At 50.3% G+C, this 25,416-nt stretch overlaps 1 protein-coding gene across 7 annotated transcripts in view; it reads left to right on the forward strand.

Moving 5' to 3' along the window:
• The window catches only part of PDE8B (phosphodiesterase 8B), a 181,530-nt gene extending 156,382 nt beyond the window's left edge, over window positions 1-25,148 (forward strand). For 6 of the 7 annotated variants that reach the window (XM_029065012.1, XM_029065025.1, XM_029065017.2 and 3 more), the window contains 12 exons: window positions 9,350-9,392; window positions 10,462-10,539; window positions 11,208-11,284; window positions 11,871-12,035; window positions 12,240-12,285; window positions 12,584-12,719; window positions 13,665-13,863; window positions 15,525-15,742; window positions 16,461-16,596; window positions 18,131-18,358; window positions 19,387-19,516; window positions 23,503-25,148. In XM_029065012.1, coding sequence (XP_028920845.1) covers window positions 9,350-9,392; window positions 10,462-10,539; window positions 11,208-11,284; window positions 11,871-12,035; window positions 12,240-12,285; window positions 12,584-12,719; window positions 13,665-13,863; window positions 15,525-15,742; window positions 16,461-16,596; window positions 18,131-18,358; window positions 19,387-19,516; window positions 23,503-23,612 — 1,566 coding nt within the window. In that variant the 3' untranslated portion in view covers window positions 23,613-25,148. The remainder of the gene's footprint in view (window positions 1-9,349; window positions 9,393-10,461; window positions 10,540-11,207; window positions 11,285-11,870; window positions 12,036-12,239; window positions 12,286-12,583; window positions 12,720-13,664; window positions 13,864-15,524; window positions 15,743-16,460; window positions 16,597-18,130; window positions 18,359-19,386; window positions 19,517-23,502) is intronic. The other variant, XM_039911339.1, reaches the window with a different exon arrangement.
• Window positions 25,149-25,416: the final 268 nt, after the last annotated feature.

The following is a 25,416-nucleotide window of genomic DNA, read 5'->3' on the forward strand; positions in this document are numbered from 1 at the left end:
TGTAGGGACAATGGTTGCAGATGATGAATAGCAATAATACACTTTTATTGAGGGTCAGGAGTGCCTTCACCACTGACCAGAACCCACAGTCACGGTGACTTCCCAGAATCGCAGAACCAGAGGTTACCAAAGTTCATCTTCTCCGGTTCTTGTTGTCGGCTGGGAGGCTTCCAGAGGAAGTGGGGAACAAGCCTCCAACAGAAGAAGTCAGGGACCGGGCCATTTCCCAGAGTTCCCCTCTCCTCTCCCATGTGATTAACTAGAAACACGTTGTTCGCTGCAGTAAAGATGAGTGAGTGCCCTAAGGGAAGTGGTGTAAATAGTCGAAAATTCTGTAATCCTAACTAACCGAACCATTTGCTGATTCATTTTTCACCCTTGGGCAGAGCGGGATTGAAACGATTGAAATGAGGTAGGAGTGAGGGATTTTGAACCTCAAAAAGATGGGGGAGGGGTGCCCAGGTGTCAGCGAGGTGTGGGGGCGGGGATTGATGATGATGATGATGATGTTGGTATTTGTTAAGCGCTTACTATGTGCCCAGCACTGTTCTAAGCGCTGGGGTAGACACAGAGGAATCAGGTTGTCCCACGTGGGGCTCACAGTCTTAATCCCCATTTTACAGATGAGGGAACTGAGGCACAGAGAAGTTAAGTGACTTGCCCAAAGTCACACAGCTGACAAGTGGCCGAGCCGGAATTCGAACCCATGAACTCTGACTCCAAAGCCCGTGCTCTTTCCACTGAGCCACGCTGCTTCTCTGATTGCCAATTCAGAGCCCTGCTCCTATTCCTCAGCCCTCTGTCAGCCTGTCCCTACTGGGGCATCTGGAAACAAAGGGAGCAGGAAAGCAGTTAGCATTTATTAAGTGCTTGTGTTTATTTCATGCATACTCTGTGAAGACCACTGTACTGAACACTTGAGAGTACAGTAAAGTTATTAGACATGTTGGTTACCCTCCAGGAGTTGACAGTCTAGCAGGGGAAAGAGACACTAAAACAAATTTCAGGGTGGGGAAACAACAGGGTGTTAAAATGCGTACATAAATGCAACAGGAGTTGAAGAGCACAGAGGGGGCATCTCTAAACCCCTAAAGTGATGATGTGGAAGTGCTGAATAGGCAGTTGTGGGGAAAGAGGGTGGGGAGATGAGAGATTAATCAAGGAAGGCCTCCTGGAAGAGATGTGGTCACGGAAGGGCCTTTGAGATGGAGAGAGCAGTGTGTCAGATACATTAATTCATCCATTCAGTCGTATTTATTGAGCGTTTACTGTGTGCAGAGCACTGTACTAAGTGCTTGGAAAGAGCAATGTGGCAACAGATAGAGACAATCCCTACCCAACAACGGGCTCAAGATGTGAAGGGGGGCAAAAGTTCCTAGATACAGAGAGGGCAAGAGCAAGGGTTTGGTGACGGGAGAGAAAAGACAAGTCAGTAAGCAAGTCGGCATGAGGAAATGAACCAACCTACTCCCCCTCTAGACTGTAAACTCGCTGTGGGCAGGGAGCATGTTTGCCAGCTCTGTTATACTCTCCCAAGCGCTTAGTACAGTTCTCTGCACATAGATTGATCAGTACGATTAATTGATAGTCACTATACCTCAATCTCGCGTCTCACCTCAGACCCCTACTCATGTCCTCTCTCTGACCTGGAACTCCCTCTCCTTTCATATCCAGCTGACCACCACACTTCCCATCTTCAAAGCCCTACTAAGCGCATATATCTTCCAAGAAGTCTTCCCTGACCTTTCATTTCCTCACCCACTCCCTGCTGTGTCCACTTTGTACTTGAATTTGCACCGTTTACTCTCCCCTCCCTCCACCCCACAGTACTTATGTACATATCTATTATTTATTTAAAATAATGCCTCCCCCTCTAGACCACAAGCTCTTTGTGGCCAGGCACTATGGTTACCAACTCTGTTGTGCTTTCTCAAGCGCTTAGCATGAGGCTCTGCACACAATAAGCACTCAAAAAATAAGATTTATTGAATTTCTATCAAAAATGTCAGCCATCAATCATTGGTATTATGGAGTACTTGCTGTGCTGTGTACCAAGAGCTTGGGAGAATACACTGCAACCAAGTTGATAGACATGATCCCTTCCTGCAAGGAATTTACAGTCTAGAGGAGGAGGCATACATTAAAATAAGTAAAATTATGGATTTGAACCTAAGTGCTGTGGGGCTGAGGGTGGAATGAATATCAAGGGCTTAAAGGGTACAGATCCAGGTGATTAGGCAATGCAGAGGGAAGAGGGAGTAGGGGAAAAGAGGGGTTAGTAGGGGAAGGCTTCTTGGAGGAAATGTGATTTTAATAAGGCTTTGAAGATGGGGAGAGTTGGGAGGGTCTGTCATATATGAAAGGAGAGGGAGTTCCACACCAGAAGCGGGGATGTGGGACAAGGGGTTGATGACAAGATAGGCATGATCAAGGTACAGTTCAGAGAAGCAGCATGGCTCAGTGGGACGAGCATGGGCTTGGGAATCAGAGGTCACGTGTTCGAATTCCTGCTCTGCCACTTGTCAGCTATGTGACTGTGGGCAGGTCACTTAACTTCTCTGTGCCTCAGTTCCCTCATCTGTAAAATGGGGATTAAGACTGTGAGCCTCACTTGGGACAACCTGATTACCCTGTATCTACCCCAGCGCTTAGAACAGTGCTCTGCACATAGTAAGCACTTAAATACCAACATCATTATTATTATTATTATTACAGTTCAGGTTGACAGTAGGGGAGCTAAGTGTGTGGGTGGGTTGTAGTAGGAAATCAGTGAGGTAAAGGAGGAGGGGGTGAGCTGATTAAGTGCTTTTAAGCCAATGCAAAGGAGTTTCTGTTTGATGTGGCAGTGGATGGGCAGCCTTTGGAGGTTCTTGAGGAGTAGGGGAACGTGGACTGAGCAGTTTGTAGAAAAATAGTCCAGATAGCAGGGTGAAGTATGGAATGGGGGACTTGGTGGGGACAGGAGGCAGGAAGCTCAGGAAGGAGACTGATGCAAACAGTCAAGGCAGAGGATATAAGGGCTTGGATCAGTAAAGTAGCAGTTTAGATGGAGAGGAGTTAAGGGTGAATTTTAGTGATGTTCTGAAGGTAGAACCGACAGGATATAGTGTCATTGGATATGTGGATTGAATGAGAAAGATGTTGAGGATAATACTGTGATTGCAACTTCAAGCCATATGTCTCCTACCCCATTCATTTCCATTGTCAATGGCTACTGCAGTGTAATTTTCACATTAATGTGAAGATTTTCAGAGGCTCAATCCCTGACATCCTCACAGAAGTGACATTACAAGGGAAGCAGCCACTTCCAGGCCCTACAGAGTTCCTGGGAGAATTTTTCCCAAGGCCAGGTTTGCCTCCGAGAATTCAGTACGGGCCATTTGGTGCTTAAGCAGGGACCTGTACAATCAATCGAATCAATTGTGTTTATTGAGCGCCCACTGTACTAAGAGCTTGGGAGGGTACAATTTAACAGTTGAAAGACTCGTTCCCTGTCCGTAGTAAGCTAGCGGCAAGGCCACATTAAGACTGTCATTTAAACTCCTGGGCAGGGAATGTCTACTAACTCTGTTGTTTTCTCCCAAGCTCTTAGTACAGTGCTTAGCACACAGTGAGTACTCAGTAAACACGATTGATTGAAGGCAGGACTATGTGTGTATGTGTGAGAGAAACGTGTTCTTGTTTTCTCCCTGCACACTTGGCCGACTCTGACCTAGGTTGTTGAATTTATTTCTGGACAGAGCATGGTACTTGCCCCTAAGAGGGTATGAGAGAAGCTCCCCAAGGAGCTTGAGAAACAGCATGATCTCGTGGATAGAGCACACACCTGAGACCTGGGTTCTAATTCCAGCTCTGCCATATGACCTTGGGAAGTCTGTTCACTTCTCTGGGCTTGTTACCTCATCTGTAAAATGAGGATTAATGCTGTGAGCCCCATGGGGGCCATGGACTATGTCCAACCTTATTAGCTTTTATCTACCCCAGCACTTAGTACAGTGCCTGGCACATAGAAAGTGCCTAACAAATATATTAAAAAAAGGAACCCATCGCCTCATTGGCACAGTTTCAGCTTCGTACCCTGGATGAGCAACATTGTCTGGATGCCAACTGCACCCTCTTGTGGCTGCAGTGGAAGAGAAGGCTCGTCCATCCTGTTTTTCATTCCAACGGGGAGTTTGGTGCGCTCTTATTTGTAAAATGCAGAGGTCTGGAAGCCCCGGAGTTTTCATATTTTCCTAAAGAAACTGATAGTCTTGACTCATGGGCTTGGGTTGATTTAAATGGACAACAGAGGCCTCGAACGAATTGTTCCGTGGGTGAAGATTCTTCTCTACAAGGCCTGGCTCCTCTCCGGGACCCAGATGTCAGGTCTCGTATCAAGTTGTTTGACATTCAAGCTTGTGTGAACTTTGTGGCTGAAGAAATTAGTAGATTTTTTTCACCACTGCCTAAATAGAGCCTCTGACTTTTGATTCTAATTCCAATGGAAGATTTCCAAACCAAGTTAGATAAATTATCCCAGTTTTCCAGTCTCTCTCCATAAGTTAGGTCAGTGTTCAGACACAGGAGCGTAAACAAGGAAATGATACCCCAAATCAATCCATGCATCAAATATTATAACACAAGTTCAAGCTTCCAGGATAACAGAGTTGGTAGATACATTCCTTGCCCACAGCTAACTTACAGTCATTCTATAACATGGCCTCCCTGTTCAGTATGCTCACTGGAACTCTGGTTTGGCTGTGTATTGGATATCTGACCCTACATCAATTGTTAGTGGTATTTATTGAACACCTACTATGTGCGGAGCACTGTAGTATGTGCTTCCTTGGGAGATTGCAGTGCAACAGAGTTGGTTAGACACATTCCTGCCCACAGCAATCATACAGGCTAGAGGGACCATCGTCGTCATCAGAAAGTATTAAACACCCAGTGGTCTGTTGGTTATTACACCAGATTAGGGCCGTCCCTCAGGGGTTGACAGTGTAAAACAGGTGATGATGATGCCATCCGTACATAAAAGCAGACAGTCAAATGGTTATTTGTGCATAGCTGTATTCAAAGGCACTTGGGACCTAGATTTCCCCTTCTTACTGTAAGTGGTGAGCATTGCTTACCTGAATGACAGAGGGACCAGAAAAGGTGCCCTGACTTGTATTTTGTGTTTTTTTAAGAGTGAAAAATTGACTGAGGGGTAAATAATAATAATAATGGTATTTATTAAGTGTTTACTGTGTGCCAAGCACTGTACTAAGTGCTGGGGTGAATACAAATTAATTGGTTTGAAAACAGTCCCTGTTCCATATGGGGCTCACAGTCCCAATCCCAATTTTACAGATGAAGAAACTGAGATACAGGGAAGTGAAGTGACCTGCCGAAGGTCACACAGCAGATTTGTGGTGGAGCCAGGATTAATACCCATGAACCTCTGAGTCCCAGGCCCGTTCTCTGTCCACTGTGCCATGCTCCTTCTTCACTACCTCATGTCAGCCAAGAGAATTCACCAAAAGCAAAACACATGTTCCCTGCCCCTCAGGGAGCTTCCCGTCTAATGGCAGAGACAGGTGGACCAAAATTATTTATAAACAAAGCAAAGCGAAGCACAAAATTCAATAATTAGAAGAAGATTTTAAGTGAATGTACTGGAATTTGTAAACCTGAGGATAGGTATGTGACACAGATATATTAAGGGTGGCTGACATGGTGTTGTCAGTTAATCAGGGAAGGTTTCCTGGAAGAGGCGAGATTCCATGAGGGCTCTGAAGATGGGGAGAGCTATGGTCTGGTGGATTTGCAGGAGGAAGGAAGTTGTTGGTATTTGTTAAGCGCTTACCATGTGCAGAGCACTGTTCTAAGCGCTGGGGTAAACACAGGGGAATCAGGTTGTCCCACGTGGGGCTCACAGTCTTAATCCCCATTTTACAGATGAGGGAACTGAGGCACAGAGAAGTTAAGTGACTTGCCCACAGTCACACAGCTGACAAGTGGCAGAGCTGGGATTCGAACTCATGAGCCCTGACTCCAAAGCCCGTGCTCTTTCCACTGCGCCATGCTAGGCCAACGGCCTGGTTGAGGGATAGGGGCAGGAGAATCAAGAGCAAGGAACAGGTTGGAGGTGAATGGAGAAAGAGTGCTACTGCTGTATAAGATGGAGGAAACCTAGATGGGTTTTACTGCACTCTGCCCCTTGTGCCACCTGCAAAATGGGGTTTAGAGACCCATTTGTCCAAGACCACCAAGGAAGGCAGTAGCCTAAACCAAAACAAAATGTGGACCTATCCTTCTCGAACCCAGGGCTCTCTCCCTTCCCACCTCAGGGCTCCCGGGCACCTCTCCAACCAGGGAGACAAATTCCCAGAGAGACCCCAGCACCAGCACCAAAATGTCTGTTAAGCGGAGGGGGAGTTGATGGGGCAAGCATTTCCTTTTCTTTGGTAGTTGTCACATGGGCTGTGGTGCCCTGCTTGGTCAAGGGACACTTTAACTCACCCCTGGATGTTGTCTGGGGCAGGGCCAGCCTCAGGCAGGAAGTAGTTGACCATCCTGCCCTGTTCCTCAATGATGTCATTAGCTTCCCTTGTGGGCGTTTGAAGCCTGTTGGAACCCCCAGAGGTGTCCCCGATCCCTCCCTCATCATTTCCCTCCCACATCCCTGGGAGCACAGGCACGCTGTCTGGCTTGGCCTGTGGACTGTCAAATCTTCGAATGGCAGCTCCCTCTGTAAGCTCACTCGATTACTGCCTGGAGCAGAGGTCCTAGTTCCCAAGCCGGCGTAGTCCACTCGGGCTGGCTTAAGGGCCTCCTTGCCATCACCCACTGACCTGAAAGGAAAATGCCCATTCGCTCCGGGCCTGGGTCCCTGCTGGGAGAGGGCGCTCTGCCACTCCCACATCTCCTGTGGCATCCTGGGGCCCTCCCTTCCCCTGCACAACCCCTCAAGAGGCCCGTTAGAAGGGGCTTCCTCTGCTGGTAACTAGGATCTTCTGCTGGTGGAACAGCAGAAGCAGCCCGAGAATCAATAACTGCTATAGTAATGACTCTCCGTCGAGGGCCAGAATAATGAGAGTAGGGAAACGTTCGGGCACTGGCCGAAATTGACTGTGCTCCAGAGATTTCATCTGCTTAGCGGAGTGGAACTGGTTGGCCCGTCGGCTAGTGACAGTGTCTTGGGACAAGAGAGCTTTAAAATGGGGGCTTTTCCTATGTAAAGAGCTTGGCCTTCAGTTACCATTTGTCAGTCAGCAAGAGTGAGCGTGGAGTGGGTGGAAAGGGAGTGGATGAGAGAAGACAGGGTGGGGATGGCTTCAGAGGTTTGCCTGCCTTTCCTTCATCTAGAGGGGGTTACTGTGTTACAGGGCATAATAATCTCATACACAGCATTTGAAAATCCCTCTGAACTTAGAGCGGAGGGGCCCCTGACACCGACCTCCCTTGCTGCGACCTCCCTTGCTCCGGATTGTGGGAAGCAGTGTGGCCCAGTGGAAAGAGCTTGGGCCTGGAGTCAGAGGACCTAGGTTCTAATTCCAGATCTGCCACTTGCCTGCTGTGTGACCTTAGGCAAGTGATTTCATTTCTCTGTGCTTCATTTCCCTCATTCTGCAAATGGGGATTCAATACTTGTTCTCCTTCCTCCTTAAGATTAACTGGTGTCTACCCCAGCACTTAGAACAGTGCTTGATACATAGCAAATGATTAACAAATACTATTAAGCTGATCCATTGTGTCCCCCTCCTGGGTCCTTATTGGCACACTCTCCTCTCTTGTAATAATAATTGTGGTATTTGTTAAGTGCTTACTTTGTATCGGGCACTGTACTAAGCACTGGGGTAGATACAAGATAATTGAGTTGGACACAGACTCTGTCCAACATAGGGCTCTGAGTCTCAATCCCCGTTTTACAGATGAGGTAACTGAAGCACAGGGAAGTTAAGCGACTTGCCCAAGGTCACACAACAGAGAAGTGGCAGAGTTTGGATTAGAACCCAGTTCCTTCTGGCTCCCAGGATAGTCCCGCTCTATCCAGTAGGCCATTCTGCAGCACCTGGATGCCCCACTGCACTCCCTACCACCCCCCTTTTGTCTCCCCATGCAGCCGCTCCATCCCGCTCTCTCTAAAAGAGCACCCTGAGGCCACTGCCTCATTTCCTTCCCTTCTGAAGCCAACCCAGTCCAGGGGTCCCCCCTCACCCCATATCTACAGCAGATGACAGAGAGAACAGATGCCAAATACCGAGAGACCCTTTCCCAGAGTTAAAAGCAGCCCTGCCTGAGTCAGGTGATCTTTGATATGCATCCAGTCATCTTCACGCAGAAATGGGGCATCTGGGAAGAAGGAGTAAATCCCTGGCAATCTCTGTCTTGTCCACGGAAAGCAGAGTCTACAGGAAAGAGCCCAGGCCTAAGAGTCATAGGACCTGAGTTCTAATCCAAACTCTGCCACTTGCCTGCTGTGAAACCTTGGGCAAATCACATAACTGATCAGTACCTCCATTTCCTAATCTGTAAAATGAGGATTCAATACCTGTTCCCCCCGTTACTGAGGCGCTCCCCACCCCCTCCATAGGACAGGAGCTGTGTCCAACCTGATTATCTTGTATCTGCCCCAGCACTTTAATATAGTGCCAGGCACCTAAGTGGTTAACAGATACCAGAATTATAATTATGAGAGTTGTGGCCACCTGAGTCAGTTTGGGAAAGTGAGAAGGAGGGAGACTTAAGGAGAAAAGTATGGGTGACCTGATAGGCTTGGTCAAGAAATCTTGGGGTAATGGAGATTTGCAGAGAGGCAGGCAATTAACCTAGATAGAGTTTGGCTGAAGAACGTGAATGGCCCACTCGGATGGGGCAGCCATCAGTATTTCGACCAACTGTCCTGGTTTACCCCTTGCCCCCTTGTGCGCACGTGTGTGTTTGTGTGCGTGCACGTGTGTACACCAAGTGCTGTCAGAGGCAATGCAGCAGATGAGGAAACGGGGAGGAGCGAGAAAATACAATGAAATTAAGAAAAGGTCAGCCTGACTCAGCTCCCAAATACAATGCAACTCGAGGAGCAAATAACCATAATAGAGCAGGCGGAGAACAGGTTGCATCACCGTGGGCAGGGAAGGAATGCTTCAGTGGGCTTTCAACCAAGCTTCCCTTCAGTGAGGTTCAAGAGAGTGGTACGTGACGTGCCTCACATTATCATCAACACTGTTTACTCAGGACCCATCCGCGACTAAGTCTCTCATCTTTGTCCTTGTCTGCTGTAGAAATCTTAAGATTTGGGAAAGGAAGTGACTGTTTGGAAGGAATGAAGTCAGCTTTGTCTTTGAATTCTCTTTCTCTCTCAACTTTTGAACCAATTTAGATCCATAAGATCCATCGTGATTCAGCAGACAACTCCACGTCAGGTGAGACTCCAACAATTCATATTTTTGTTCATCAAAACCACTAACTGCAGTGGGCCATTCAGACCTCTTGTCAAAAGCCACTCCAGTCCGGCCTGGCCATGCCTCTGATTGCTTGGCAATGCTGGCTTAAAGAATATCACCACCAACAGTGCCAATGGCAGCTGAGGGACACTGGTGCCCTCAGCCTGGGATTAGCAGGTGTCTGGGAAGCTGGGGGTCTGGCCAGAAGAAAGTGGCCTGCAGGCTGGAGCTCAGCAGCACCGGGAAAAATTGGGGGTGGCTGGCAGTGGTCTGAATCCCAGGGGTGCCTTTGCCCCCATCTCTGCTCTCCCCACACATATTCGGGTGGGTCCTCTGTGTCTCTGCCTTCCTTATGGAGCCTCTGGAAAGCAGTCAGTCATATTTATTAAACTGTTACTGTGTGCAGAACACTGTACTGAGCGCTTGGGAGAGTACAATAGAACAAGAACGGACACATTCCCTGCCTACAATGAGCTTGCAGAGGCTGGACACCCAAGGATGCCCAAAAACGATCCTGAAGAGTCCAGGACCCCTACCCACCAACAAAGCCGTAACTGTCTTCAGCCCTCCTGGGGTCAGAAGCACTGTGTTAGGCTCTGAGGCGAATTCATAACGGGTTCGATATCGCTCTGGCTCTACGGGCTCCCAGTGTTAATCTGGGGAAAGAACAGAGGCAGAGAAAAATGGATCGCAAACTAGCAATTCAGCCATTCAAAGAAGCCAGAGTGAAAAGCAGAGCAGTCCCTAACTCTCGGCCCCTCTTACCAGCCCAAGTGGGGCCGGACGGAAAAGGTTGCTGCAATCTAGCCCACGTTCCTAATGTCGGGCCATTGCGTCTGCCCGTCTGGAAGTAAAGTGGCATTTCAGATCCCAGTGAATATAAGACTGTGGTCCCAGGATCAGTTGGACACTAACAGAGAAATCAGACTGTCCACAGAGTAAAGTGATTAATTCTGGGATACCACCTGCACCAATCAGAGATTTCCCCCGTCACCCCCAGGTTAGGTTAAAAACTAATCCACTTTTCACCTCGATTGGGTGTTTCTAGAGTCGCACTCATTCCGTTACAAGAACAGGAGGAAAGAATCGATTGATGTCAAATCGATAACGTCTCGGAGCAGCGATGGTAAGAAAATGGCCTATTGGGTCAGTTATTTTTTGGGGTAAGGAAAATAAAGGCCCTGGTTAAAATCAGGCAGCCTGGCAAGGCAAGTTAAGATTATCTGTAGAGCCTGAAGAACAGGCTTTTCAAAACACTCTTGAAAATCCGGGTAGGTTTTTAATTGTCCCACATTTTTTTCCTTATTGAATAATTTTATTATTAATTTCCTTTGTTTAAGCTCAGTTGGGAGAACAAGAAGGTCAGGTTTCACTTTCAAAACCCAAAAACTGTGGTTGGCACCAGCTAAAAGAGTTGAGTGAGGTGTTACTTGTGGCCGGAGGGTGGGTAGGCAGCGCTGTTACTGAATATGGGAACTGCTTCTGCCTCACTGAGGAACTACCTACCAGTGAGGGGAGGGGACTGGAGCTGGGAGCGGGGTCTGGCCAGTCCACTCCTAGTGGGTTGGTAGGGTTCCACACTCAGTCAAGTTTCCAACCTCTTCTCTGGTTCTGAGGGGTAAGCAATAAAAGATTTGAGCAGAATCATTTGGTCTAGTTGGAAAACCAAATACAGAGCACCTGAAAAACTCAAGCAAGCTCAGTCACCGTTCTTCACTGACCTGTGATGGGTTAGGGCAGCAAGGGCGGGAGTTTGCTCTGAGGCAGCGGGGCTGGGCCTTCTCTGTTCGGCAGCCCCCAGCCTGCAGAACCGCCGGTACCCGTCCATGGCGAGGATCCACTCCATGACCATCGAAGCTCCGATCACAAAGGTGAGGGTCGCTGGGCATGGCGGGGGCTGCAGCGAGCATGGGGCTGGATTGGGCCTCCCAGACAGGCGTGGCTGGGCCATAGCTTCAGTTCTGAAGCCAAGATGTCCAGACGGTTCTGTCCTCCATGCTCTCCCCCAAGGCTGGGGCCGGGCTGGTTCCCACAAATCATCTGGGTCATTTCAGCCTCCCATTGTGGATTCTCACCTGACTTGAGTTGTTTCAAGCAGAGCCAGACTGGCCAGGGCTATTGTGGGGTGTGGGGAAGTCTTGTGGGGGGGCTGTTTATGTATGTCCGAATGTAACTGCAGTACATTTGTGCATGTTTTTAGATATGAGGGCCACCCATTCTGCCAGAACGCAGGTTTCTCTATGCATTTTGGAGAGCCACGGTCTGGGCATTCGGGGACACTCACCGGCAGCAGGTGCCTGGCTAAGTAGGATGCGGTCACAGGTTGGAAGTTGGCCAGGGTGACCGCTGCGGCCAGCACTTCTCCGAGAGCCGTGTTGAGGAGGAGCCTGCCCTGTCCCACCCTGTCCCGCCAGGGTAGCGAAGGGCTGCGGCTCACCCAGGCCCGGATCCCCACAGGTCATCAACATCATCAACACTGCCCAAGAGAACAGCCCCGGCACGGTCGCCGAGGCCTTGGACCGAGTGCTGGAGATCCTGCGGACCGCCGAGCTCTACTCCCCGCAGCTGGGCGCCCGGGGCCAGGACCCGCACGCCAGCGATCTCGTCGGAGGCCTGATGACCGTGAGTGGTGGCCACGTGGCCGATAGGATATGTGACCAGAAAGTGGGTGGGAGTTAATCGGGGAATGCTGCCCAGAGGAGGTGGCCTTTTTAGATGCCCAGAGGAAGACGAGGGGCTGTGAGGGGCTTGCAGAGAATTCCCCCGCTGCCCAACCATTTCCCGGCTCCTGTCTCCAGCCACTCACGGCCTCGTTCTACGTTTCAGGATGGCTTGAGAAGGCTCTCGGGGAATGAGTACGTGTTCTCCAAGAGTAAGTTTTCCGGCAGGTCCTGACTCTCTGGTTCGCCGCTGGGCTGCGGCGTGTGCTCTACCTTCAGGGCAATGGCAGGCGGTTTTTCCGTAGCCCACCCGGGGATAGGGGGTGCCCCTGGGCTGGAGAGAAAGGACCTCTCCAATCAAACCTAGGAAGCGGCGGGACCATATCCCAGGGGGTCCACCTGGGGCCAGCCTGGGTCGAGTGGCACGGGGCGGAGAGGAGGGGGCAGGGAAGGGCGGTGAACCGTGAGTTGCAGGCTGACCTCCCTGCCCTACCCCACCCATCCGTGCAGACATGCACCACAGCCACAACCATCTCTCCCTGCCGGTCGCTGTCAATGATGCCCCACCACATGTCGCTCAGCTGCTCGCCCGCGAGGAGAGCTGGGACTTCAACATCTTTGAGTTGGAAGCTGTGACCCATAGACGGTAAGGGGCCCCCTCTGGGGCAGGACCCTGGGGGTAGAGGGGTGAATATCCACTCCTACTGTCATCTATTCTGTCCTCGGTGTCTGTCGTGGGAGATCTTACCCCCTGTTACGTGAGACTTGGGAGTCTGGTCACTGCGGGGGCAGTGCTATTCCCTTTCCCCCTCCGTTTTGGGAGCTGGAAGGGTGACGTAACTAGCCTGCCTAGTCCTTGGATTTGAGGAAGAATCAGAGGAGCCAAGTTGGCAGCTCCCCTCTTGGCCCCCTCTAACTGAGACCGGAGTCCTCGTGGGGGTCTCCAGGGCGTGAGCTGAGCACGTAAGGGATAGGAAGTCCGGGGCCACAGCTGCTGTGGTGACAGGGCTTGGGTGGCCTGGTGGGCTACACGATCGGGCAGGGGTGAGGGAAACAGGTGGGACAAAGACAACCTTTTGCATCCAGTCCCAGTACCCCGTCTTGGCATCACCGCCCGGTGCCTGGTCCTGGTGCCCAGTCCCAGGGCCCGGTAGCACTGCTTCTCGTCGTCCTCCTCTTATTCGTCCTTCTCCTCCTCCAGTTCCCCTGGCTACTTCCTCTTCCTTCCCCACATTCTCGCTCCTTCCCTGCTCTTCCTCCCTCCTCTTCCATTCCCTCTCTCCCTTCCTCTTTCCTCTGCCCCAAGTGCCAGCTTGTGTTTCAGGGCTCCACCCCCAAATTTGCAAATCAATCAATCAATGGTATTTATTGGACACATAGTGTATACTGAGCATACAGAGAGTTGGTAGATACGTTCCCTGCGAAATCAGCTCCTCTTTGGGAAGAAGATGAGTCTTCAAGTCAGGCTAGTGAGTTTATCTGCACCAGGAGACACCTGGCCAGGTTTCTGGCGCTAGGGACCAGGGGTGGCCTGATCAGGAGGCAGAAATAGCCAGTCTGATGTCACCCTCACACCCGCCTCCCCTTCTAGGCCGCTGGTGTATCTGGGCTTGAAGGTCTTCGGCCGGTTTGGCGTGTGCGAGTTCTTGAACTGCTCAGAAGCCACACTCCGGGCCTGGCTGCAGGTGATGGAAGCCAATTACCACGCCTCCAATGCCTATCACAACTCTACCCACGCTGCCGATGTGTTGCACGCCACTGCCTTCTTCCTGGGCAAGGAGAGAGTGAAGGTAGCGTTCCTGGCCTGGGGGCCCGCTGGCACCTTCCCCTCATTTCACAGATGTGGAAACCAAGACCCAGAGCAGATGACTGACTTGAACAAGGTCCCCCAGCAGACTAGGGCAGAACCAGGACTAGTGCCCTGTTCACCTGACTCCCAGGCCTGAACCCTTTCCACTATGTCACACTGCCTCCACTTCCCTGATGCCTTCTCCGACCCAAGAAGAGGGTTTGAGTTCTGCCCTGAGGATGGAATTGGGGCTGCCCACATCCCAGAGCCCAGGCCAGGTTCCATCTCCATCCACCCCCCGCCCCGGGAGCCACAGTGGGTGGGAGGAGGAGAGGGTCAGACCCTAGGCAAGTGGTCAGTCCCTCCAAGAGCTTCCCAGACTGAGGCATCACTGACCCATTGCCTGTGGGGGCAGGAGAAGCAAAGGGAGCTGCTCTCTGAGGTTGGCGGGCAGATCCCGTCCTGCACTGCACTCCCCACTTCTCTGTGAGACTGAATGAGGGCATTTTCTGTGGCCTCAGTTTCCCCAGCTAGGACATGGGATGGATCATGCTTGGCCCAGGACCGTGAGACAGCCCAGGGAGCGGATTCCCAGCCAACAGGCAGAATTGGGGAACGCTGTCCTCTCGGCTGTTAGACTGACTCAGGTCACCCCCAAGCCCTGGGCCTGGATCTGGTCGTGACCTCGGGCTCAACACTCACCAAACTGTCCACAGCAGTGGACCGAGAGATGAGCCAAGAGAGCAGCATTCCCAGTGGGTGCTGACCAGAAGTCCCTGGGTGGTCTGTGCTGGGAGGTGCCATCTGCCCTCGGTGTCATTTATGAGGCTGAGCCACTGCAGATGAGGGAGAAGGGTTTCCCCAGGGCTGAAGCTGCAGCCTATTCATTCATTCAATAGTATTTATTGAGCGCTTACTATGTGCAGAGCACTGTACTAAGCGCTTGGAATGAACAAGTCGGCAACAGATAGAGACAGTCCCTGCCGTTTTACGGGCTTACAGTCTAATCGGGGGAGACAGACAGACAAGAACAATGGCAATAAATAGAGTCAAGGGGAAGAGCATCTCGTAAAAGCAATGGCAACTAAATAGAATCGAGGCGATGTACAATTCATTAACAAAATAAATAGGGTAATGAAAATATATACAGTTGAGCAGACGAGTACAGTGCTAAGGGGATGGGAAGGGAGAGGGGGAGGAGCAGAGGGAAATAGAGGGACAAGAGGGTTAAGCCTAGCCCTGCCTGGCACAGCAGAAGCTCCCACAAGTGCCGGGAGCTTTGCAGGCCCAGTGAAAAGTGGGCTTCCCCGCTGCTTAGCCTGGCCCAGGAACCGCACAAGGCAGCATGGGGGCTAGGGGGCACACAGCTTGTTCTGATGGAAAGAGTTCAGCCCTGTGAGGTGGGTGGCCTGGTTTTTAATCCCTGACCTGTCACTGTCTTGCTCTGTCACCTTAGACAAATCACACAACTTCTCTGAGCCCTGGTTTCATCATAGAGTAGGGAGAGGAGTGCCTGTTGGAGATGATGTGAGGTTGAAAGGAGATGAGGAATGTGAAAGGGCTTTGAGAAAATACAAAGGCTGTACAAATTCCAGGAATTGCCCTTTTTTTTTTTTTATCATCCCCATCATCACCAGAGGTTCTGCTTCGCTGCCTCCACAGGGCAGCCTGGACCAGCTGGACGAGGTCGCGGCGCTGATCGCCGCCACCGTCCACGACGTGGATCACCCCGGTCGCACCAACAGCTTCCTGTGCAACGCGGGCAGCGAGTTGGCCGTGCTGTACAACGACACGGCCGTGCTAGAGAGCCACCACTCTGCCCTGGCCTTCCAGCTCACCACTAAGGACAGCAAGTGCAACATCTTCAAGAACATCGACAGGTGTGAGGGGAGGGTCTGGTTCTCTCCCACCCCCATCCCTGGGCATGCCAGGGGCCAGAGGACCGGGGGACTCCAGGATAGGGTGGCCAGTTTGGTTTTTAGCTGGCCTGTCCCCTGCCAGCCCTTTGGCCCTGGGCATTTATTCTAAGCATCCAGTATCCCGCCACCGAGTACCCTGGTTTGGAAGTGGCATCCATATTCACAGTGGGAGGGGGGCACGGCAGCCCTAGAGCAAAGCTGGGAGCCAAGGATCTCCCCCAGAACTGTGCTTGAGGTCCTGCAGGGTTCCATTAAAGGCTCTTACTGATGTCATTACACAATAGAGCATTAACTGTGAAATGCTTAGGTGATACTGCCAGTTCTGGTGAGGGCAGGAGCTGCCTTAGCCTAAGGTGCCACCTCTTCTCACGGGGGTGAGGGGGATGGTCAAGCCCTGAGCCACTTTACTCTTCTCAGACGGGCACTGGTCTGCCCTCCTGCTCCCTCTTACTTCCTGTCATCCCAGAATGCTCCAGGCAGCCAGGAGCTGCAGGGTCACTAGCCCTGGGAGAGGAGGAGGGAGCTACCTGGCATTGTCTAGGGGCACCCCAGATGCCCACAGGGGCAGTCTAGGCTATGGGAGCAGCATTGGGCTCCCCCAGCCTGGCAGAGGGTGGACCCTGCCAGGCACCGAAAGGAGGAGCCTCTGAGTGACTCTGCTGGATCCGGATTCTGGCAGGAATCACTACCGGACGCTGCGCCAGGCCATCATCGACATGGTGTTGGCCACCGAGATGACCAAGCACTTTGAGCACGTGAACAAGTTTGTGAACAGCATCAACAAGCCCCCAGCTGCCGACGAGACCAACTCCAACGTAAGGGCTCCCCGAGCTGTGAATCTCTTCCCCCTCCCCCCTCCACCCCGCTGTCTTCCCAGCAGTCCGGACTCTGATTCCACTCTGTGCCCAGTCCCTGAGACAGCCTGTGGGCTGGGGGTATCTGGAGAGGGCGGGACAGAGATCCTCACTTTTTATTGAGTCCCCCGGCCCTCACCCACAGCTCTATAGCTCCTGCCAGGCTGGGGTCTCCTCCTGTAGGATGGGCCCGGAGGCAGCGCCCCTCCTTTCCCAGGAGACCCAAATGCCGGAACTGGGTCCTGAAGCCCTCTGGGACCCTTAGCTAGTTAGTTAAAAATTTATTAAGCACTTCCTATGTGCCAAGCACTGTGCTAAGCGCTGGAGTAGGTTCAAGACAGTTGGACAGGTGGGCTCACAGTCTGGTGGGGGGCAGGTACTTAAAGCAAATACAGTGAAATTACAAACAGCAATAAGTTACAAATTCAGCTGTCCAAAAGTCTCAATTAAAATAAGTAGTCTTCAGAGAGGCAGTCTTCAGTCTTCTCCCGACTCCAGGCCCAGCAGCACCTGGTTTTTTCTTATCAGTGGTATTTATTGAGCACTTACTGTGTGCAGAGCACTGTATTAAGTGCTTGGGAGCATCCAATGCAGTAAATTAGTTGACACAATCCCTGTCCTCAAGGAGTTTACAGCTTATGTGGGAGACAGACATTAAATTACAGATAGGGAAAATGGGAAAGTATAGGAATATGAACTTAAGTGCTGTGGGGCTGGGGTGCTTAAAGAGTACAGACAATAGGCAATGCAGAAGGGTGGGAGTATAGGGTGAGTGGGGTAAAATAAGTTAATCAGGGAAGGCTTCTTGGAGGAGATGCAATTTTTAGTCTGGTGCGTTCTCAGCCTGTCAGTTGGGGGTGCTAGCGTAGCGTGAGCCTCCTGAGTGTGGGCCGTTATACTAAACTGCTCAGGCAAATGTCAGAAGCAAGACACACATTGCCTGCTCCCAGTGAGTGCACCATCTGTCGGGGAAAACAGACAAAAACTGTTGGCAAATAGTGAGTGTAGACGTACGCAACAAGAAGTGGTTCCAGTATGGCAGGATAGAATAGTAATTGAACATATAAATGAAAATCTAAATAAAATTATGCTTAAGCCCCTTGAGCCCCTTGTCCATCAGTTTCACTCTACTGTCTCAAGCATCTAGTACAGTGCTCTGTGGAAACAAATAGAATATATGTGTTCAACTATTTGGCCCATTGGGTCTGTTTACAAGTGGGGAAGGGGACTTGCTCCCCTGCCCTCCTCAGCCATGATGCACAAGTAGAGCAGGGGCAGGGTATGAGAGCACCTATCCCAAATGCTCCCATCCTGCCCAGGAGACCCCTGACCCCGCATCCCCTGGACCCCGTGAGAGGAAAGGACTGTATCCCCATGTCTGTCCCCTTGCTGACTGGGCTACCCCTCAAACAATCGATGTATTTATTGAGCACTTATTGTGTGCAGAGCACTGTGACGATAAGCGCTTAGGAGCATACACTATTACTGTTGGTAGATCCATTCCCTGCCCTCAAGGAGCATCCAGTCTGGAGTAACCGCAGTGCCTGCATTTCAGAGTGAGGGCAGCGACTGTGAGTGTCCGGCCAGTGGCCGAAACTTCCCCGAGACCCAAATGCTGATCAAGCGCATGATGATCAAGTGCGCGGACGTGGCCAACCCCTGCCGGCCTCTGGAGCTGTGCATCGAGTGGGCCGGCAGGATCTCGGAGGAGTATTTCGCCCAGGTACGGGGCCTGCGTGGGGGCTGGAGGGGGCAGCAGGGTGGGCAATAGAGGCTCAGATCCCCTCCCCAGGTGCTGGAAAGGGGAGAGGCTACCCCACACTGGCCAAGGAGACTTCTGGCCTTAACGGGAGCCTCCATCAGAGCTCTCTGCTCATGTCGCGAGCCTCCTGAGACTGTTCCTTTTCCCCTAGGCCGTTGCGGGATGAGGGAGATGGGGGCTGGCGGGATTGGTTCCGACATAGGCACTTGAAGGCAGCGACCCAGAGATGGGCCCGTCTCTCTTCTACCGTTTTTCTGTGATATGCTCAAGGTCAAAAGCCTATCCCAGGTGCTCGGAGGGGGAGATTGACCACGGCTTAGCCTCCTCCTCTTTCTTTCTCACGTTCACCGTCGGTGAGCAGTGATATGGCAAAGGCTGTGGCAGCCGGCAGGGAGATAGGGAGCTGGAAGACTAGGCGGAACCCCAGAGTGGGCAGTGGACAGGGCAGATAGGCGGGCTGGCTGGCCGGAGACCTAGGTAAACCCGTCTGGTCTGCGGCTGTGGCCCTAAGTTTTCCCTTCACGGTATCGCTCCCTGGACCCTTCCCAACCCTGGAGCTCCTGTTTGCTCACAGCTCACAACCCAAGCTCCCCAGGGCCTGGCCACTCCATGGATAGGGCAGCACAGAGAAGAATGCAGAGGCCAGAGAGGCTGCGTGTCGGGTTATGGGAGAAGCGAGAAGTGGGAGTTTTGGGGGGGGAGGGGATTGAAGGTGGGACAGCAGCCAGGGGGCAGGGAGTGGGGGTGTCAAGCTGGAAGCAGTAGGTGTGAAGGCAGTGGCAGTGGGAGAACTGGTTGAGGGGAAGCAATGGTGATGGCTAGCGGAGGAGAGGATACTGGTGGCCCACCATCGTTCGGTTCAGCGACGCAGAGGCCTCCAGAAACCTCTGGCAACAGGGTCTTCACCTTGGGGAGTGAGTGGGTTCCTGGGATCAGGAGTGACTAGAACTACTCTCCCAGGCTGATGACGGGCTTCTGGCTTCCCACAGACAGATGAAGAGAAGAGGCAGGGGTTGCCAGTTGTCATGCCAGTTTTCGACCGCAAGACGTGCAGCATCCCCAAGTCACAGATCTCCTTCATCGACTACTTCATAACGGACATGTTTGATGCGTGGGACGGTAAGCTGGCCGGGGCTCCTCTCATTCAACTGTATTTATTGAGTGCTTACTGTGTTCAAAGCACTGTACTAAGCGCTTGGGAGAGTACAATCTAATAGAGTTGGTAGACATTTCCTGCCCACAAGTTGTTTACTCACAGTGAAGTAGGGGAGACTGTTGTGCTGTAGGGGGCTGAGGGAGGAGGAGGAGAAATGAGGACTTAGGAAAGGCCCCTTGGAGATGTGATTTTATAAGGCTTTAAAGGTGGGGAGAGTGATCATCTGTTGGATATGAAGGGGAGTTCTAGGTCAGGGAAATGTGGGCAAGAGGTTGGTGGTGAGATAGATGAGATCGAGGAACAGTGTGTAGGTTGGTGTTAAAGGAGCTAAGTGTGCAGGTTGGGTTGTAGAAGGAAATCGGTGAGGGAAGATAGGAGGGAGTAAGGTGACTGAGTACTTTAAAACCAGTGGTAAGGACTTGATGCAGAGGTGGATGGGAAACTACTGGAGGTTCTTGAGGAGATGAGGATTGAACTTTTTTCAGAAAATTATCTGGGCAAGAGAATGAAGAAGGGACTGGAGTTGGGAAATAGAAGAGAAAGGGAGGTCAGCAAGGAGGCTGATGGGGTAGTCAAGGTGGGATAGGATAAATGCTTGGAGCAATATGGAAGCAGTTTGGAGGGAGAAGAGTGGATTTTAATGATGAGAAACAGCATGACATAGTGGTTAGAGCACAGGCCTGGAAGTCAGAAAGTCATGGGGAAGTCAGAAAGTCATGGGTTCTAATCCCGGCTCTGCCGCACGTTTGCTGTGTGACCTTGGGCAAGTCATTTTACTTCTCTGTGCCTCAGTTATCTCATCTGTAAAATGGGGATGGAGACTGTGAGCCCCACGTGGCTCAGGGACTGTCCCCTACCATTTTGCTTGAATCCACCCCAGAACTTGGTACAATGCTTGGCACATAGTAAGCGCTTAACAAATACCACAGTTATTATTATTATTAAAGAACCAAAAGGATTTGGTGGGAGATTAAATATGTGGGTTGAATGAGGTGTCGAGAAGAATGCCAAGGTTTCAGGCTTGTGAAACAGCAAGAATGGTAGTGCTCTCTATAGTGACAGAAAAGTCAGAAAGATTCTTTTGCCCTGCGCCCCCACTGCTCTAGCAGAGGTGGGAGCACACCAGGAATGCACAGGGCCTAAGCAAAGTGAAACATTCTTCTCCCCCAAAAGGCAAGCCGGCTCCACTCTGACCTTTCCTAGGACCTCCTCCCTCCCCAATCTGCTCATCTTCTTGTTTGCCTCCTGCTCCCCTGCTGCCTACCCTATGCTGCACATTTAGGTGAGCACAATAGAGGACATGATTCTCTGCCTTCAAGGAGCTTACAAGTTTAATGGGAGAGAGAGACACAAAAGAAGTTACAGAGAGGTGGAAAACAATGGACAGACAGATAAGTGAATGAGTACGTGCTTCAATAGTAGAGGATGTAAAGGTGCCCAACAATAAGTAGTATTGAGCATCTACTGTGTGCAGAGTACTAAGAGCTTGGGAGAATATAATAAGATCCCTGCCTTCAAGGAGCTTACTGTATAGCAGGGAGGCAAGTCTCTAGGCAATAAATTAATCAGTGGTATTTATTGAGTGCTTACTGTGTGCAGAGCACTATACTAAGAGCTTGGAAAAGTAACTACACAGAGTTGGTAGAAGTGGTCCTGGCCCACAAGGAGCATACAGTCCATTCCAAAACAGTGTAAATAGGAAGAAGGAAAATTAAATGTGTAGATGAGTGACTGCTTAATAGGGTATGTAAGTTGATATGTTCATAAGTTGTGGTGGTTGTGCATGAGCAAGGATGTAGTTGGCAAAGAAGTGCTAAGGAAGTAAGTTGGGTGGGATATAAATTGGGCAGAAGGGAAATTGGGAAAAACAGCCTCCCGGAGCTGTGATTTCAGAAGGTCTTGGAAAGCTATGGTCTGCTGAATTTGATGAGAAAAGGAATTTCAGACATCCCCATTTTATCCAGCAGACCACCACTCTCCCCACCTTCAAAGCCATCCTAAAACTACATCATCATTTTTCCTTCTCTGTGCTTCAGTTCCCTCATCTTTAAAATGGGGATTAAGACCGTGAGCGCCATGTGGGACAGTAACTGTGTCCAACCCGATTTGCCTGTATCCACCCCAGTGCTTAGTACAGTGCCTGGCACATAGTAAGTGCTTAAAAAATGTCAGTTGTTATTACCATCATCAATGGTATTTATTGAGCACTGAGGGCAGAGCACTGTTCTAAGTGCTTGAGAGAGTACAACACAGTTGGTAGACACATTCCCTGCCCACACATTTCCATCAAGAGACCTTGCCTAACTAAGCCCTGATTTCCCCTTTTCTCTCTCTCTCTCCCTCTGACCTGTGCACTTGGATCTGTAACCCCATAAGCATTTGATATGTCCCCACCTCAGGCCCACAGCATTTATATATATCTGTAATTTATTTTGTTGTCTGTCTCCCCCTGTAGACACCTTGTGGGCAGGGAACATGTCTATCACTCTGTTGTACTCTTCCAAGCACTTAGTAGAGTGTTTTCTACACTGTAAGTGCTCAGAAAATACCATTGATCAAATCAAAGGCAGGAGAGGTGAAAACGTAGCCCATTGAGAAGGTTGGCTTAAGAGGAACAAAGAGTACAAGCTGGTGTGTTGTGGGAGGAGAGAACAGAGAAATAGGAGGGAGAGAAGTGATTGTGTGCCTTAAAAGCCAGTGGTCAGGAGTTTGAATAGAGAGGAATGGGAAATTATTGAAGGTTTTTGATGAGTGGGAAGATGTGCAGAGTGTGATTTTACAAAAATGATCTGGTCAACACAGTGAAATACAGACCAAAGAGGGGAGAGAGTGGAGGCAAGAAAACCAGCTAAGTGACTGCAGTAATAATGGGGGGGTAACTGTTTGGTCTTCGTACGGTGCTCTGCACACAGTAAGCGCTTCAGTAAATACCATTAGTTGATTGTTGGCCTTCCCCCTTTGCCTTCCAACATGTTCACGTCTTTCCCATTGTAAAAACAGCCTCCAGATCCCACTGCCCCCTCTCCCACTTATACTCCACCTATCTGCTGCCATTCCTATCTAAACTCTTTGAGAGGGTGATATACACCCACTTCTTCCAACTTCCTTCTTGACCCTCTACAATCCAGTTTCTGCCTCCAACTCCACTGGGAAAGCAACTCTCCAAGGTCATCAGTGACCTCCCGATGTCAAATCTAGGTAGATTGTGGACAGAAAGTGGCAACTCAGAGACGGTGAAGTTAGAAATGCTCCAGTGACTAAGGTTGGTGTATGGGAGTGAAAGTTTTCATCTATCTATCTGCCTTGTGCAAGGCCAGGAGCAGGTCCTTTCTTTCTCTGGACTGAGCACAGAGAGGCCATTCAGCTTATAGAGGCGCTGCCTGGCAGGTGGGGCAGTCCCAGTCCGAGGGGGCTTTGGAGAATTCGGAACCTTTTGCCTCTGGCAGGCGCTAAAGCAGCAGAGACAGGCTGAGCCTTTCCGGCCTCAGGGATTTGCCCAGGGCACAGTCAGGTCTGGAGACGGGGTGGCCCTGATGACTACCCAGCCAGGCCCCAGGGGGCAGCTGCTCTGGATGCTGTCACACTCTGAGGTGGGACTTCCAGGACCCCTTTCTCCCTGTCCCATGACTTCCCCCCATCCTGGTTGGGAGTTTTAAACTAAAATTGCTCTTGACCAATTAAAGTGCTGGGCTGTGTTATTCTCCACCCCCAAACCCAGAGTGGGGAAGGTCTGGCTTGTCCTGAATAGGACTGACACAAAAGTGGAACTTTGTTTTGGCATAACACTATCAGTTCCTGGGGTTGATACATCCTCTGCTGAACACCAAGTTAAATCCAGAGGGAGCATGCTGGCCTGGGCCAAGGGAATAGTCACTGCCTTGAAAATACTTGAACACCTCTGGTTTCTACCTGCAAATTGGCCAATTTGACTCTTTTTGTATCCCTCCAGCCTTTGCGCACCTGCCGGCCCTGATGAAACACTTGGCCGATAACTACAAACACTGGAAAACACTAGACGAGTTAAAGTGCAAGAGTCTCAGGCTCCCGTCTGACGACTGATGCCGAGGCCAAGGCCCAGGACTCCTCAACCTTCCCGTGTATCCCGTCAAAGTAGAGAGGAGAGAGACGTGTGCTGCCTGTAACACGGAGTTTACAACCGTAGGTCACCCTGTTTAATGTGCTCGCCTGGGATTGCCTCCAGCTCCCTATAGGACATTTTCAGGAGGTTATGTACTCTGAGGAGAAATAAATGTTCTACTGGACAGTCATTTTGTGGCAGAGCACATACTTGGCAGGCTCATCTGCCACATACTCACCTGGCATGACCAGGGCCTCCTTTCACTGCCAGGGAACATCCAAGGCTGGGGGGTGGGGAGGAGGTCGGGGGAGATGGCTGTGGACAAAAACCTGTATGAGGCTGGAGGGCCCAGCACAGTTTAGCCAACACTGACTGAGGTAACTTTCTTGTGTGCTAGTCCCTTCCCCCTCAGCTGCTGGGCTTCCTTTAAAGTGCCCCTTGGATTGAACAGCCCTATGGCAAAGCTTCATGGAAGTATGGCCACCTCACCCAAAAAACCCCAGAAAGATTGGGGGAGGGCGTGTGAGGTTCCTGTTTTCTGACCTCCAGAGGAAGCCATGGTATGGCACTGAGTATATTCGACAAAAGCCATTTCAGCCTAAATGTCTAATCAGCTTTTTTTTTAAACAAGAGATTTTTGTATGCTACCACCGTTTGAAAGATTTTATTACATCGATCTACTTACTCTTCCCGGGTCCACGACCATGCTGCAGTGTGTTACGCTAGAGGCCGTATGTACCTATGAACTTGTGTATTTTTTTTGAAACGGGTCTCAAGGTTCAGATGCTTTTTGCCCACGCACTCTGGACATAGCTATTTTTGCTTTCGATTATGTAAAAAATAGTACAAAATGTGTAAATACTCTAAAGACTGAGCTTTTGGGGTGCAGTTTTAAAGTATAAAATGTATGCTTAAAAAGCTTCCAAAGCATAGATCCATATTTTTATACATTTCAATCACCCTGCTATTGAACACTCATTTGGACTTGTAGTTCCTCTTTCCCCTTTTACCATTTCACTCTTCTTTCTGTCTTGAAATCCCAGCCCTAGAACTGCATCTGATTTTTCTTTTTTAAGCCCTGTGCACTCCCAGGTACCTGTTTTGAGAGAGTGAAGATTGCAGCTACTCAAGCTGGGTGTAGCATGCTGTTCTCTAAGACAGAACACCACCAAGGCAAAAGAAGTAAGGCTGGTACAGATTTTGTGCTCTAATCACAAGATTCCCAGGGACAAGGGAAAAAAGGTCAATAATTGACATAGGATGCCAATATGTTTTCTATGTTTTGTACCAACAAGTGGAAACATTCATGAAATTTCCATGTGAAAATATGTACATAAGCTCTATTTTTGTTAGGATTGTAAGAGAACCGAGTGGCTTTGTATCCTATTGCTGCATTGTGTATATTTGAAAAGGTTTGATTGTAAAGTGGCCGTAAGTATTGTTCCTATGCCTGAGCCCCTCTCTCAACAGTTACTTTGATTTAACCTATTTTGACGTAAATGCTTTTCTGATTTTAAGATTCTTGCTTTATCGTGTCCTCTCTTTTGTTTCACAGACCATGTTCTTTGGAAGCTTGGCCCTCACTTGCTCTGAAGGCAGCAGCCCTTTGTTAGGAGCTGGCAAGGGTAGAGGTAGAACACAAAAGCTTGCCCAAGGACAATCTTTCCCGAACATCTCGCTTTGCCGGTAGAGTTATAATAATAATGATGATTTTGGTATTTGTTAAAGTGCTTACTATGTGCTCTTCTAAGCACTGACGTAGATACAAGGTAAGCAGGTTGTCCC

Source organism: Ornithorhynchus anatinus, chromosome 1 (assembly GCF_004115215.2).
Source record: "Ornithorhynchus anatinus isolate Pmale09 chromosome 1, mOrnAna1.pri.v4, whole genome shotgun sequence".
NCBI classification, from domain to species: domain Eukaryota; kingdom Metazoa; phylum Chordata; class Mammalia; order Monotremata; family Ornithorhynchidae; genus Ornithorhynchus; species Ornithorhynchus anatinus.